Below are 16,460 nucleotides of genomic sequence, written 5' to 3' on the forward strand. Positions count from 1 at the left end.
TGAGTACCAGGGGCTCTTTCCCTTTGCCCCAAGACTCCTGGGACTGACCAAAAATTTTACAAACCTGCACCTATGGTCCAGGGGCAGCCTTCAGTGGTTCTCACAGGAGGGCAGCAGGTTTGCTAACATCAGGGCGAGTCTCTTTCACACAAGATCAACCCCTGGTTTCTAGGCTCTAGATTCCCACCGGGGACAGGAGGCCTACATGGATCTGGGTATCAGTGTCCAATCTGGGGACGCTGGCGCATACAGCGAGATGGGGTCTCTCAGCACCTGCTCACCCAATCCTGCTCAGCGCAGATGAATCCTCGCTATTTCCATGCCTTCAGTAAATGCTAAGCCAGCATGTCAATGCAACATGCAGACTGAAATTTGAAATGCAGAACAACTGCCTGAGCCAGCTCCTGCTGCAGCCCCTGGCTGGGTGGGGGCTTCGCTAGACAGGTTTTGGTGACAAGATCAGAGATTGCAGGGCAATGTTATTTCACAAATATTTACTTTACAAGATAAGAGTTAAATGGAGACTGGCAGCTTAGTCTGGGCCCATTAGGGGTGAGCAAATGAAGGGGAATTCCAGAGCCTAAGAGGAAAGGAAATTTACTTGCATGAAGTGAAAAAATTAATGAAAATGGGGGGTTGATCCTAAATACTCTCCTGTGATGCTGGAAACACCAAACACAAGCGCTGGGAGACAGTGCGCTTCGGCCCGGGTTCAACCATGTAGGGCGAGTGACAGGCAATGAGTAACCACCTGGAGCAGTGGTGGGAATGAGTGTGGTGCTTATGGCTCCTTCAGCTTTAACACGCTGCGGGGTTATTAGGAGCACAGGGAAGGGAATACAGGATATTTAACTTGACAGGCCAAACGCAACCGATTTGTGAGTGGATCAAAATGCCCCAAGAGCTTCAATAAGGAGGTTTTTTGCACACGACTGGGCCACTGGGATCCCTCTGCATGCAGCTGAGCTAGAACCCTGCGCTGGCTTCCCAGAGCCCCCATCTGTTCCCTCTCCCCTAGAGGAGGAGTCTTACCTGAAAGTTGCCAACCATGGTGAGGCCGGCGGCGCAGATCCAGCCTGCTGCCAGCCCCAGGGTGTTGAGGAGGGATGGCCCGCAGCACTCGATGACGTGGGCATATCTCAGCAGGCCCACGAGCATCACTGGGAGATGGAGACAAGGCATCCCGTCAGACACACGCCCACCAGCTGCAATGTCTCACCTCCCAGAGCCATCTTTGCCCTGCCTGAGCCTGCCCAAGGGGCAGGAGAACAAGGAGCTCTTCGCCCACCCCTCTGTCTTGGAGAGGCCAAGCAGACCCCTGGCCAGCAACAGTACCACCTGGAGATGATGACACAGAAGCCCCTTCTGTCACAGGTCTCAAGGGCCAAATTCGGTTCATTTCAGCCACAGCTCCCGGCCTTGCGGCGATGCCAGGAGCCTTGCCAGCCCTCCCAGCACATATTACAGGGCAATCTGCTCCTGCTCCTAGTGCTGGAAGCTGGGAGTGCAGTGGGGAGGGTGAGGAGAGCAGAAGCCAAGGCCCCTTCTCAACTTGCAAAGATTTTGGATTAAATGTTCTCTGTGGGTGAAGTGCAGACCCAAAGACTCTGTGCTGAAGAGCTTACAATGCTTCGGGCCAGACACACAAAACTTCCCCCACAGCAGCAGGGAACTGAACCCCGCCATGCACGGCTCTCCTAGGGCCAGGCTGCGGGAGGCACCAGTTGCACAGCAAACTGCTGGGGCTCTAACAGGCTGCAAAGGGCGAGGGTCTGTGACACTGACGCCAGGTTGCAGTAGTTACTTGACCTGGACTTCGACACAGAGCACTAATCCACGGCACTCAGCAGCAAGGGATCGAGGGCCAGCGATCCATCCCCCCGGACGTCCCAGGAGCAACAGGGTCCCTGCACATCCCTGGAGGGTACGTTTCTAGGGCCTGGACAGGCTGGGGAGTAGCCACGCTGTCCACCTTCCCGCGCAAGCCCCCTGCAGCGGGAAGCTCTCGCGACCAGGGAACCTGAGTCTGGTTCGCTTTATATGCAAACAGACACCTCCCAACCCCCACTCTGTGCCCCCTCCCTACATGGACATGCCCTGCACGCTGCCCCTGGCCGCCCCCTCTCCATGCAGATTGGATCAGTCCCTGCCCTGGCGCTCACCCCTGCCCTCCCATCGGGCTGAGTCCCATGTCTGAGCCCAGTGAGGTTCCCCACGCTGGAGTTCTGACCCCACTGGGCCACGCCCTCCTCAGCCCGGGCTCTGCAGCAGGTGCATCTGGGTCAGCTCAGCCTTAGGCACCAGCAAAGCAAGCAGCTGGCAGGGGCCTGTGGCCCCACCCAGCTCTGCACCCTCCCCCATCAGCCGTGACAGGTCAGGGAGAGCTGGTGGCCCTGCGTATGGGAAGGGCAGCGCTGCCCCGGACGGTTGAGCTCCTGCAGCTCTGTGTCCCCATCCCTGAGCAGCACAGACTTACCCATGAACGAGCCCAGGCTGCAGATCAGGCTGAAGAAGCAGCTCTCTGGAGGGAAGGTGCCACACTTGCTGGGGAAAGGAGACAGGGTCTGTTAGAGACGCCACACGGCACCAGGCCTTGGGTGGGCCACTAGCCCAGGGGAACCAGGCCTGCCGGCAGTGCCACCAATAGCTGGGGCAGCTGTCCTCCCAGCCCTGGCCTTGCTGCCCCACTTGCTCCCTCCATTCCCCCTGGCTGATTCATGGCCATTTGCCGTCCCCTCCCCCTGCAGGCAGTGTGGTGCTCCTGGCTGCCTAGATGTGGTGCTGAGGGTGGACAGGGCAGGGTCTCATCAGGAAGTGCTGGAGTGGGATGGGCTGCTCACAGCTGGCACACCCCCACACTGCATGGGTACCATGCTTCAGCCAGGTCCCTGACGGGCTGGACTCGCAGAGGGGTGCTTGGTGGAGGCAGGAGGTTCTTTACTCCTTTGGTGCCCCCCTGCATCCATGGGAAGCTCTCACCTCCAGGCCACAGGACCAGGGCTGGGGCCCATTCCCAGTGTGGGTGCTGCAGAGAGACGGTGGGATGGGGGGAGGTACTACCCCTCAGCTGAGATTCTTGGAGCTGCTGTCCTGGCCAGCACCCCTGAGCTGCCAAGCGGGAGGGTGGGCGCTATGGCTAAGTGACATGGTTGCTGGGGCATTGCCTGCTCCACGCATGTCCTCAGAGAGTGTCCTGCCATAACCTGCCCCCTCAGAGCGCCCCCAACAGGGCGAGGGATGCTGCATAGAACACCAGCTGCTGCCCTTGCATCTTCATGCGCCGCAGAGCCACGGCCAGGTGTTGAGGGGCGGAGACGGGCTGCCCAGGACGGCAGGGCATTAGCCACATGCATTGTGCCTGGCAAAGGGGAGGGCTCGGGAGCACCTCACTTCAGGTGAGCGTAGGCAAACCAGCACTTCAGATACAGCCCCTGAGGCTAGCCACCACACGCACACGCCAGGGACCCCTCCCTTCCTGTGCCAATCATCCCTGCCTCCCCCCATGCCCAGCTCCCTGCCCTCCCCAGATCAGGACTAACTGGGAGGCTTGGAGGGGGCTGGTGTGAGGACTCCCTGGGCAACAAGCTGGCCCAGCAGAGGCGCTGGGGCAGGCGGTATGGGAAGGCTGGAGCTCCAGGCGGTCTCTCCGCAGCTGGGAGCGAGCTAGAGCCTCCAGCGAGCACCTGACCTTTCCCCCACTTCGCAAACAGGAAGCCAAGGGGAAATTCCAACCCCAGCGCCCACTTCTACTTCATGCAAGCCGTCCCCTTCCTCCTCTGCCACAGGCGCTGCGGAGCCCAGCCTCCCATTCCAGGGCGCGCGCACACACACACACACAGCTCACACACCCAGTGTGCCACAAACACACACAGACACTGCTTACACCCTGCGTGCCACAAACACACACACACAGCTCACCCCCTGCATGCCACAGACACATGCGCTGCTCACACCCCGTGTACCACAAACACACACACGCCACAAACACACATGCACTGCTCACACACCCATGTACCACAAACATACACGCACTGCTCACACACCCAGCGTGCCACAAACACACACACTACACACACACATGCCACAAGCACACAGATGCACTGCTCACATACCCAGGATGCCACAATCACAAATGCACTGTTCACACACCCCGCATGCCCCCCCACCCACACCCCATGCCACAAACACATGCTCAGGGGGTCCTTTCTGCAAGCACTCGCAGCCACTACAGAAATGCCCCAAGACACTTTCCCAGAGACCCCTGCTCCATGCACCCAGCACCCTCTCCATTCCCAGGGTGTACGCCACCCCCCAGCAACAAACCTCTGCACAGAGCCCATCAACCACACACACACTACAAACACACGCCGCCCTTCCACACAGAGACCAGCTCCACGCAGACCAGTCACCCCTCCCCCCCACACACACACGGAAAACCCCCTAAGAGTGGAGTTTGTGGAGGGAGAGCAGAGCCCCAGATCACTGGGGTGCGGGGATGGAGCACCAGGCTTCCCTACGCTGCAAGCTCCACAGTGCTACAGCCACGGAGATGCCTCCAGACCTCAGCCTAACCCCACCCCACAACCTGCCCTGGAGCCGTTTCCCCTCTGGCTCCTCAAAAAGGATCCTGTTAATGACTGGCAGGAATCTAGCCTGGACTCGCAGGCCCTGCCAGCTGCAGGGTTTGCCCACCAGCTGCTACGGAGCCCTGACCATCACTCCCACTCAGCACTGGAATCGCCCAGCTGCTGCTAACCGAGACACAGCCACAGGGCGACCTCTCTGGCCGCAGAGCCCCAGGGGCACCAGCTCAGCAGCACCCACGAGCACCCACGGGGAAGCAGCTCCGAGCTTGAGTGCCAGTCCTAGCTCCCGAGCCACATAAGCAGCAGGACACCTTCAGTGCAGGCTCTGCCAGCCAGGTCAGTTCAGCCCAGTCCCTTCCCTCCATCTGCAAGACCGGCTCCCTGCCCGGCTACGCTCCGTCCCCAGCACCTGCTCAGGGGTGGGCCTGGGAGCCAGCAGAGCTACACCCCTATGGGTTGTTCTCCGGGCCCCCAGCAGTAGCATGGGATGGCAGCAGCGCCCGGGCAATGCCACCCCTCCCACCCACTGGCTCCAGGTCTCGCTCTCTTTCCATTCGCAGCGTGCTGCCAGGGGCAGACAGGGCTGGGAGCTCATAGCTAACGAGCCACACGAGGCAGCTGAGATCCGCCACCTCAGGCAAGAGGAAAAGTTGTCAGCAAGACGCTGCAAGCCACAGGAGCACAGCTCCCAGCAGTTCCAGGAACAACCTGCCCCCCACCCACAGTTCCAGGAACCGCCCACACACGTGCACTGGACCGGTTCAGCAGGCACTGGATTGCTGTGCCATTTGGGGGCATTTTTGCTCTTACCTGACCAGAGGAATGTGATCCAGAGTGCAGCACGAAATGGGGCCATCCAGCCCACAGGACTGGTTATAACTCCTGGGGAGAAGGGAACAAGGCACATTAGATAAGGGGTCAATACTTGTCGGGCACCAGACTTGCTGAGCCCACCAGCTTCTGCAGATTTTAAGCCTTTGTTGAAATAAGTTTCCCAGCCCTGCTGGCTGCAGAGAAAACCAGCCCAACGTGACTCCATACAGTGCCATCTGCCTGCGTCTGCAGCCAGGCTGACACAGCTCAGAACTCGGGCCTGACCTCAGCTGGCTCAACGGGATGCCCACACAGAAGCTTACCAGGGACACGTCAGTGCTGCTAACGATTTCGCTGTGAATCGTTTCAGCAAAACTCTTTTAGCTACTCTGGGGTTGGGGGCAGAGTCCCCCTGCCCCCAGCCTGACCCCTCTCCAGTTTCCCCAGGATCACTACAGACAGCATCAAGCACAACTCAAGGGAGCTCTGCGGTTCAGCTCATGTGGCATCTGGATGCTGCTCCAAACAATCAGAAGCTCTTGGACCCGCTAAGCTGAGCTGTCAGGCTCCCTGGGGAGATGCCACAGGCAGGACGCTGCCCGCTGGCAGGGGTTGACCACTCTGCTTCCAGCAGGACCCTGGAAGCTTAGAAGCCCCCGAGAGAGTTACAAATGAACCTGCGTCCATCCTCTGGACAGCTCAGTCCGTGTCCCGGGAGAAGCTGCAGGGCAGTTTGAGTCTTGGGCTGACTTTCAGATCAGCTCTCCTTTTATCCAATCAGATTTGCCCAGCTGAGTCCACAGTCCTGTGCCAAGAAGCGGCTCATGGGGCAATACCCATTTGAACGGCTCCAGCCAAACAACCCCAGGGCCAGGGACCAGGATGGGTTTCCTGCAGCAGTTTAGTCCCCATCTCCCAAGAGCAGGTGGAGACGGGCTGCCCATTAACTGTGCCCATGCAGTTCGGGAAAGGGGGCGTAACTCCTTCCTCCCCATCAAACAAAACCAGAGAGATGGCAATGCTCCTGTCTGCTCACTAAAGCCACACGTCAGTGAGGAGCAGCATGGGCAAACGTGCAGGGATCCCCGTTTCACAGCACGCTCCCCAAGGAGCCCTGAAGAGCCAGGAAGGTGGGCTGAAGATAAAGCCAGAGGCCTGATGTGACCTCTCCCCAGGGTTCCTAGCTGTGTGCATGCATACAGCCCCTTCCACAGCTGGCTGCTCGCTACATGGAAATGGCCCATGGTTCACGCCTGGGCAAATGAGTCCAACTTGTGGCCCATCCCCACATGCTTGTGGAGAGAGGCGACTCTCACTAAGGCCTGGTCTACACTACGAGTTTAGGTCGAATTTAGCAGCGTTAAATCGAATTAAGCCTGGACACGTCCACACAACAAAACCCTTTTTTTCAACTTAAAGGGCCCTTTAAACCGGTTTCTTTACTCCATCTCTGACGAGGGGATTAGCGCTGAAATCGGCCTTTGCGGGTCGGATTTGGGGTAGTGTGGACGGAATTCGACGTTATTGGCCTCCGGGAGCTATCCCACAGTGCTTCATTGTGACCACTCTGGACAGCGCTCTCAACTCAGATGCACTGACCAGGTAAACAGGAAAAGCCCCGCGAACTTTTGAATTTCATTTCCTGTTTGCCCAGCGTGGAGAGCATAGGTGACCATGCAGAGCTCATCAGCACAGGTAACCATGATGGAGTCCCAGGATCGCAAAAGAGCTCCAGCATGGACCGAACGGGAGGTACGAGATCTGCTCACCATATGGGGAGATGAATCAGTGCTAGCTGAACTCCATAGCAGTAAATGAAATGGCAAAGTATTAGAAAAAGTTTCAAAGGCCATGAAGGACAGAGGCCATAACAGGGATGCACAGCAGTGCCGCATGAAAATTAAGGAGCTAAGGCAAGCCTACCACAAAGCCAGAGAGGCAAACGGAAGTTCCGGGGCAGAGCCGCAAACATGCCGCTTCTACATGGAGCTGCATGCCATGCTAGGGGGTGCCACCACTACCCCAACCATGTGCTTTGACTCCATCAATGGAGAATCACGCAACAGGGAAGCGGGTTCGGGGTACGAGGAAGATGATGATGAAGACAATGAAGATAGTTCACAGCAAGGAAGCGGAGAAACCGGTTTTCCCAACAGCCAGGATATGTTTATCACCCTGGACCTGGAACCAGTAACCCCTGAACTCACCCAAGGTGTGCTCCCAGACCCTGAGGGCACACAAGGGACCTCTGGTGAATGTACCTTTGTAAATATTAGACATGGTTTAAAAGCAAGCGTGTTTAATGATTAATGATTAATTTGCCCTGGCAATTGTGGCCAGAACAGCAACTGGAAAAGTCTGTTAACACATATGGGGATGGAGCGGAAATCCTCCAGGGACATCTCCAGAAAGCTCTCCTTCACGTACTCCCAAAGCCTTTGCAAAAGGTTTCTGGGGAGGGCTGCCTTATCCCGTCTGCCATGGTAGGACACTTTACCATGACAGGCCAGTAGCACGTAGTCTGGAATCATTGCATAACAAAGCATGGCAGCGTATGGTCCCGGTGTTTGCTGGCATGCAGACAACATCCATTCCTTATCTCTCTTTGTTATCCTCAGGAGAGTGATATCATTCACGGTCACTTGGTTGAAATGGGGTGATTTTATTAAGGGGACATTCAGAGGTGCCCGTTCCTGCTCGGATGAACAGAAATGTTCCCCATTGTTAGCCACGTGGTGGGGGGGAGGTGTGAAGTGATCATCCCAGAGAATTGGGTGTGTGTGGGGGGGTAGTTGGGTTTGTGCTGCATGTTAACCCGCAAACCGCAGCCCCTCCTTTTACATTGCAAACCCATTTTAAATGGCCAACCCAACAGGTGCTTGGTATGGGAAATGAGGGCGCTGCTGTTTGAAACCATTCCCACATGTTATGAAGGTTAAAAAAGCCAAAAGACTGTGGCTTACCATGGCTGCCTGCAAGCTGAATTCTGTTGCCTGGCACTCCGTGAGTGATCTGTCACACCAAACCGGCAGGCCCTCAATATAAGAGGGAAAATGCGACCTTGTAACGAAAGCACATGTGCTGTGTAATGTGAACAGCAAAATTTAACGTGAAAGAGTGTACCCATTGTTCTCTAAAATGTGTCTTTTTTAACCAACTCTCCCTTCTCCTCCACCAGCTGCAAATGTTTCTCCTTCACAGAGGCTAGTGAAGATTAGAAGGAGAAAACGGCGGACTCGGGATGATATGTTTTCGGAGCTCCAGATGTCCTCCCACGCTGACAGAGCACAGCAGAATGCGTGGAGGCAGTCAATGTCAGAGTGCAAAAAGCACAATATGAACTATAAGAGAGGTGGCGGACTGAATCGCAGGCTGAAGAGGATAGGTGGCGTCAGCTTGCTGACAGAAGGCAAGAGTCGATGCTCCAGCTGCTGGAGCATCAAACTGATATGCTCCAGCGTATGGTTGAGCTGCAGGAAAGGCAGCAGGAGCAGAGACTGCCGCTACAGCCCCTGTGTAACCAACAGCCCTCCTCCCCAAGTTCCATAGCCTCCTCACCCAGACGCCCAAGAACGCGGTGGGGGGGCCTCTGGCCACCTAGCCACTCCACCCCAGATGATTGCCCAAGCATCAGAAGGCTAGCCTTCAATAAGTGTTAAAGTTTTAAACTGCAGTGTGTCCTTTTCCTTCCCTCCTCCCCCACCCCTTGAGTGATGAATTAATAAAGAATGCATGAATGTGAAGTAACAATGACTTTATTGCCTCTGCAAGCGGTGCTCGAAGGCGGGAGGGGAGGGTGGGGTGGTTGGTTTACAGGGAAGTAGAGTGAACCGTGTCGGGGGGGGGGCGGGCGGAGGGTTCATCAAGGAGAAACAAACAGAAGTTTCACACCGTAGCCTGGCCAGTCACAAAATTGGTTTTCAAAACTTCTCTGATGCGCACCGCGCCCTGCTGTACTCTTCTAACCGCCCTGGTGTCTGGCTGCACGTAATCAGCGGCCAGGCGATTTGCCTCAACCTCCCACCCCGCCATAAATGTCTCCCCCTTACTCTCACAGATATTGTGGAGCGCACAGCAAGCAGCAATAACAATTGGAATATTGGTTTCGCTGAGGTCTATCCGAGTCAGTAAACTGTGCCAGCGCGCTTTTAAATGTCCAAATGCACATTCTACCACCATTCGGCACTTGCTCAGCCTGTAGCTGAACAACTCCTGACTACTGTCCAGGCTGCCTGTGTACAGCTTCATGAGCCATGGCATTAAGGGGTAGGCTGGGTCCCCAAGGATAACTATAGGCATTTCAACATCCCCAATGGTTATTTTCTGGTCCGGGAAGAAAGTCCCTTCCTCCAGCTTTTGAAACAGACCAGAGTTCCTGAAGACGCGAGCATCATGTACCTTTCCCGGCCATCCCACGTTGATGTTAGTGAAAAGTCCCTTGTGATCCACCAGGGCCTGCAGCAGCATTGAAAAGTACCCCTTGCGGTTTATGTACTCGGTGGCTTGGTGCTCCAGTGACAAGATAGGGATATGGGTTCTGTCTATCGCCCCACCACAGTTTGGGAATCCCATTGCAGCAAAGCCATCCACTATGACCTGCACATTTCCCAGAGTCACTACCCTTGATATCAGCAGGTCTTTGATTGCGTTGGCTACTTGGATCACAGCAGCCCCCACAGTAGATTTGCCCACTCCAAATTGATTCACGACTGATCGGTAGCTGTCTGGCGTTGCAAGCTTCCACAAGGCTATCGCCACTCGCTTCTCAACTGTGAGGGCTGCTCTCATCTTGGTATCCTGGCGTTTCAGGGCAGGGGAAAGCAAGTCACAAAGTTCCATGAAAGTGCCCTTACGCATGCGAAAGTTTCGCAGCCACTGGGAATTGTCCCACACCTGCAACACAGTGCGGTCCCACCAGTCTGTGCTTGTTTCCCGGGCCCAGAATCGGCGTTCCATGCCATGAACCTCCCCCAGTAACACCATGATTTGCACATTGCTGGGGCCTGTACTTTGTGAGAGGTCTATGTCCATGTCAATTTCCTCATCACTCTCGTCGCCGCGCTGCAATCGCTGCAATCGCCTCCTCGCCTGGTTTTGCTTTGGCGTGTCCTGGCTCTGCATATACTCTAGGACAATGCGCGTGGTGTTCATAGTGCTTATAATTGCTGCGGTGATCTGAGTGGGCTCCATGATCCCAGTGCTATGGCGTCTGGGCTGAAAAAAAGCGCGAAACTATTGTCTGACGGAGGGAGGGAGGGGTGAGTGACGACATGGCTTACAGGGAATTAAAATCAACAAAGGTGGCTGTGCATCAGGGAGAAACACAAACAACTGTCACACAGAATGGCCCCACCCAAAGATTGAACTCAAAACCCTGGGTTTAGCAGGCCGTTGAATTCACAGAGGGAGGGGGAAGCAAATGAATACAGAACAAATCTGGTCCATCTATCTTTTACATCTTAGAATGGCAGCAGACGGTGCAGCATAACTGATAGCCATCGGCATCTTCTGGGTGCTTGGCAGAAGATGCTGTATTACAATTGCTAGCCATCATCGTCAAGACGGTTCAATAGGACTGCCGGCAGGACTGAGTCTCCAGGAGAGAAAATATGTCTGCCCAGGTGCCTCTGACCGAACTCACTGAGGAATACGACGATGATGGATACCAGTCATAATACACCATCTACTGCCAAAAGGCAATTAGCTGCTGCTGTGTAGCAATGCAGTACCACGTCTGCCGGCACCCAGATGACATATGGTGACGGTGAGCTGGGCTCCATGCTTGCCGTGGTATGTTGTCTGCACAGGTAACCCAGGTAAAAAGGCGCGAATCGATGGTCTGCCGTTGCTCTGATGGAGGGGGAGGGGCCTGACGACGTACCCAGAACCCCCTGCGACACTGTTTTTGCATCATCGCGCATTGGGATCCGAACCCAGAATTCCAGTGGGCAGTGGAGACTGCGGGAACTGTGGGATAGCTACCCACAGTGCAACGCTCTGGAAGTCGACGCTAGCCTCGGTACTGTGGACGCGGTCCACCGACTTAATGCACTTAGAGCATTTTATGTGGGGACACACACAATCGACTGTATAAAACCGATTTCTATAAAACCGGCTTCTATAAATTCGACCTAATTTCGTAGTGTAGACATACCCTAAGAGGATTTACAGATACAGTCTCTCTGTGCAGGCAGGGAGGAGTCACACATGGCTTTTTGCAACCAGTGGGTCTATTGCCCCTTGATGGAAACCGGAGCAAGAGGCCAGGGCCAAGGGCAAGTCCTGAGTCAAGCTCTGCATCGCAGAGAAAAGAAAGGCCAGGATAACAGGCAGAAAAATCGCTCAGAGAGCCAGACGCGATCAGAGGGAGCTGTGGGGAAGTGCCAGGATGGAACACAAGCCAAGGGGCCAGGCCAAACCCGGGGCAGGATTTATAGCTTTGGCCAATCAGCCAATCAGCAGTCGCTGTCGGCAAGGGACCAGAATGGGCAGGTCAACGTGCAGAGCTGGGAAACCCCCTGAACATAAAACCGGAAGGAACCTCGTGGGCAGCAAGTCCAGTCCCAACCCCCACACCGCCATTGCGAGGAGAGGACGAATGGCCTCCCTGAAATCAGACAGATGACGAGCACAGCTGCCACTTCTCAGCCGGCCCCAGCCCCAGGAATGCCTGTGAACAGCAATGGCCACAGCCCCAATTCCTGGGCATTGTTACAGACCCTCCAGGGGAACTTGGAACCACCTGACCTCCTCAAATGGGCCCCCAAATGCTGCGCTCTCACCCTCAACATGGTCCCAGGTGGGCAGAGGGACGGCTGTCAAGTGGGGGAGTCTATACAGCTCTCAAATGCTGCAGCAGACAGGCATGCACACACCCCTCCACGGGCGAGCTGCTTTCCCGTGGGTCCTGTCTTCACGTGGCAGGGCACACACGTGCCCCGGGAAGCTCTGCAGAAGCAGTGGGGCGAGGAAGGAAGGAAGGGGGCCCACACCTCTTCCCATTTGACCTACTGAGGCCCCTCCCAACTGCTCCAGACAGACAGGTCTCTGTGTGTGCAGTGGAGCTGTAGCTGCGCGGATCCCAGGTCTCCATGTGGCAGCCAGTGGAGAAAGCCAGCCCTGCCAGTGCTGCCTCTAGGAGAGCCGTGCATGGCAGGGTTCAGATACCTGCTGCTGTGTGTGAAGCTCGTCAGACTCGCAGGGTTGGCTCCGGCTGCTCTCTCATGTGGCTGCTGAGTTTCCATTGGCAAAGGTGACGGTTTCTCCAGGTCCTCCTAAACGGCTAGTGCTGACTCCCAGGGATCTCCTGGCCCCAGTGCCTCCTCCCCACCCCCTCTGAGTGTGGGGCAGATGCACAGGAGAGGCTGTGCGCGCAGGGCAGCCACTGGGACCCATGAGCTGCCCAAGGTAAAAACTGACTGCATGTCATCACACAGAATGAGCTGGTGCTGAGACAGCCTCCCACGCTGCCAAATTCTGCCATGGCAAAGCAACAGAAACCCCATCCCACAACAACAGCGCAGACACCTGGCGACCCTGTCCCCTCCGCTACAGTGCAGCTGCCCGGCGACTGCGACCCCGACCCCTCCACTACAGCATAGCTACCACACTACCCCAATCCCCTCCGCAACAGCGCAGCCGCCTAGCGACCCCAATCCCTCTGCTACAGTGCAGCTGCCCGGTGACCCCGACCCCTCCGCTACAGTGCAGCTGCCCGGCAACCCCAACCCCTCCGCTACAGCGCAGCCGCCCGGCGACCCCAACCCCTCTGCTACAGCGCAGCTGCCCGGTGACCCCGACCCCTCCGCTACAGCGCAGCCACCACACACCCCTGTTCCTCTCCGCCACAGCACAACTGCCCGGCAACCCCGTTCCCTTCTGCAACAGCGCAGCTACCATATGACACTGTTCCCCTCCACCACAGCACAGCTACCTGGCAACCCCGTTCCTCTCCGCAACAGAGCAGCCACTACACAACTCCATCCCTCCCGCTACAGCACAACCACCACACGATCCCGTCCCCTCCACAACAGCACAGCCACCACACGACCCCATCCCTCCCACTACAGCACAGCCACCACACGACCCCATCCTCTCTGCAACAGTGCAGCCACCACACGACCCCGTTCCCCTCCACTGCAGTACAGCTGCCCGGCAACCCCGTTCCTCTCCGCAACAGTGCAGCCACCACACAACCCTGTTCCCCTCCACCACAGTACAGCCACCACAAGACCCTGTCCCCTGCGTTACAGCGCAGCCACCACAAGACCCTGTTCCCCTCCGCTATGGCGCAGCCACCACACGATTCCGTCCCTCCTGCTACAGCGCAGCTATCCAGTGACCACGTCCCCTGCGCTACAGCACAGCCACCACACGACCCCGTTCCCCTCCGCCACAGCACAGCTGCCTGGCAACCCCGTTCCCCTCCACAACAGCGTAGCCACCACATGACCCCGTTCCCCTCCACCACAACACAGCCGCCACACAACCCTGTCCCCTCCGCAACAGCGCAGCCACCATATGACCCTGTCCCCTCCGCAAACACGGCCCCGTCCCCTTCACAACAGCGTAGCCACCACATGACCCCGTTCCCCTCCACCACAACACAGCCGCCACACGACCCCGTCCCCTCCGCAACAGCGCAGCCACCATACGACCCTGTCCCCTCCGCAAACACGACCCCGTCCCCTCCGCAACAGCGCAGCCACCACACGACCCCGTTCCCCTCTGCCACAGCACAGCCACCACGTAACTCCATCCCTCCCGCTACAGCGCAGCTGCCCAGTGACCCTGTCCCCTCCACTACAGCACAGCCACCACATGACCCTGTGCTACAGTACAGCCACCACAAGACCCTGTTCCCCTCCGCTACGGCGCAGCCACCACACGACCTTGTCCCCTGCACTACAGTACAGCCGCCCGGCGACCCCATTCCCCTCTGCAACAGAGCAGCCACTCTGCTCCTCTACAGGGCTGCCCTTCGAGCACAGGAATACGTTGGCTCCAGGGCAGAAAGGGCCAATTGCCCCCGGGTGGGAAAGGAACCAGCCTGCCCCTAGTTCTGCCACCACAAACCAGCCAGACGCAGCAGCAGACGCAGAGGCCAGGCCAGCGGTCCTGCAGAACCTGTTAACAATCCTTTCACCCCAGTGCCTTGGCAGGCAAAACAACACATGGAGCAGAGAAGGCCCTGGGTCCTCTGAGCCAAATCCAAGCCAACCTGGACAGGCCCTGGGCTCCTGTGCTGCCCTGTCCCCTCCAGGAACTGAGCCAGGGACCCCAGCTCCTCTGACATCTCTCATCAGACAGATCTCCCCAAGCCAGTCGCCAGCACTGAGACCTCACAGCAGGCCCTAGGGACGGAGGAGAGCTGGCCAGGCCAGTGCAAGGAGGAGAGACCTTCCAGAGTTGCAGGAAGGCTGGGCTGTACGAGGTCTCTTCCCTTGGAATCAGTTGTGCCCCCATGCCAAGGAGGCACTGTCCTGTTGGAGGAGGCAGTGCCCACAATAAAGAGCCTAGGTAGCATCCTGGCGAGTTGGGGCATTAATCCCACACACCTGGCCAAAGGCCACCTGGGTGGTTACATCTTGCTGCTTCTGTTCTCCCTGGATTGTTCAGCTGGACGTGATAGCATTCTTCACTTCCTGTCCTAAAACTGTCACTGTGCACTGTGAAACAGCTCTCATGCTCCACCCCAGAGAAGGCTTCAGATGAATAACCACTGCTTACATTGACACAAATCTTGTTGGGAAGCAGTTCAGGTTGCTATGTGTATGTGTGTACACACACACACACACACACGGAAAGTTAACCCACCTAACAGCACATACCCTCTCCTCCTGCATCCCCCACCATTACCACAACTACTGGACACCACAGCCCATCCATGTTAACCTTAACTCTGCCCTTTCCTGCCCTCTGCACACACCCCTCAAACAGGTTATCCCCCCATCCCCTAGTGCTGGCAGTTGTGGATGTTGGCTGCAGCAGTGGGTTGTTGGCAGCAGGCAGCTTGGTAAAGGGTTGTGTGCAGAAGGGAGTGATGAAGGACTGGCATCCCCAGGGAAACACGTTCCAGCCCAGAGATGGCTGCAGGGGAGCCATTCATGTGTCTTACCAGCAAGGGATGCAGGGAGAGACAGTCACACCTCTAACATTCCATACTTACACAGCCCTTGTATGATCAAAGCATTATACAGACATTATTCACCCTCCCGACACCCCTGGCAGTAGGAGAGTGCTATTATCCCCATTGCACAGATGGAGAAACTGAGTCACAGAGCACGGACATGACTTGCTCAAGGTTACCCAGGGAGTTGGTCGAAGGGCTGGGAGTACAGCTCTGGACAACCCTGACTTATGACCCTTGGCTCATTAATCCAGGCAAAGCAGGAGAGGTGGGGAAGGGAGAGAAGGTGTGAGGGACAGAGCAGGAACCCATCTGTCTGGGTGGGATGGGGTTAGACTGGGCTGCTCAGGGTGGAAAGAGCAGGTCTGTGGGGGAAGTGGGGGGTATGGGCAGAAGCGTTACCTCAGGGAGCTTCATCCATTTTCAGGAAGCTCAAAGCTTGGACAGGCCTCCAGACAGGGTGATGGGGAGGGCTCCAGCAGAGCGGGGGTGGGAGAGGAAGGGAGGGGTAGGAATTCCCTGAACATGCACTGCTGTCCTCCCCTGCCTGCTGCAAAGGGACAGAACCCCCTGCAGCCAGGTTCCTGGCAGCCCAAAGCCCCCTCCCCTCATCTGCTGACAGAACGGGGCAAAACATCTCCTCCCAGTCTCAAGGGGAAGTGGCGCTGCTCAGGCTGCTCGCAGGCCCCCCGGGGCCCAGCAGATCCACCTCCCTCCCACCCCAGGTTGCTGCTGCCCATCCGGCTCCTGTGCTAAATGGTCATGACAGATTTCTATAGCGTCCTTCAGGCTGGACTCCCAAAGCACCCAGCAACAAACCCACCAGAAACTGCATGCTGGAGCTGCTGCAGCCACCTCTGGGCCAGAGCCTGAGAGCTGTTCAGCAGCACACAGCAACACTGCACAGCCATTGAGGATGGAAAGTGGAGAAA

General features: G+C 56.9%; 1 protein-coding gene across 5 annotated transcripts in view; it reads right to left on the reverse strand.

The window, feature by feature from the left end:
- The window catches only part of NFKB2 (nuclear factor kappa B subunit 2), a 68,110-nt gene that overhangs the window by 39,741 nt on the left and 11,909 nt on the right, over positions 1-16,460 (reverse strand). For all 5 annotated transcript variants that reach the window (XM_065551558.1, XM_065551560.1, XM_065551557.1 and 2 more), the window contains exons 3-5: positions 5,397-5,468; positions 2,477-2,544; positions 1,033-1,160 (exon numbers count right to left, since the gene is read on the reverse strand). In XM_065551558.1, coding sequence (XP_065407630.1) covers positions 1,033-1,160; positions 2,477-2,544; positions 5,397-5,468 — 268 coding nt within the window. The remainder of the gene's footprint in view (positions 1-1,032; positions 1,161-2,476; positions 2,545-5,396; positions 5,469-16,460) is intronic.

This window comes from Chrysemys picta, chromosome 7, assembly GCF_011386835.1.
Source record: "Chrysemys picta bellii isolate R12L10 chromosome 7, ASM1138683v2, whole genome shotgun sequence".
Taxonomy (NCBI): domain Eukaryota; kingdom Metazoa; phylum Chordata; order Testudines; family Emydidae; genus Chrysemys; species Chrysemys picta.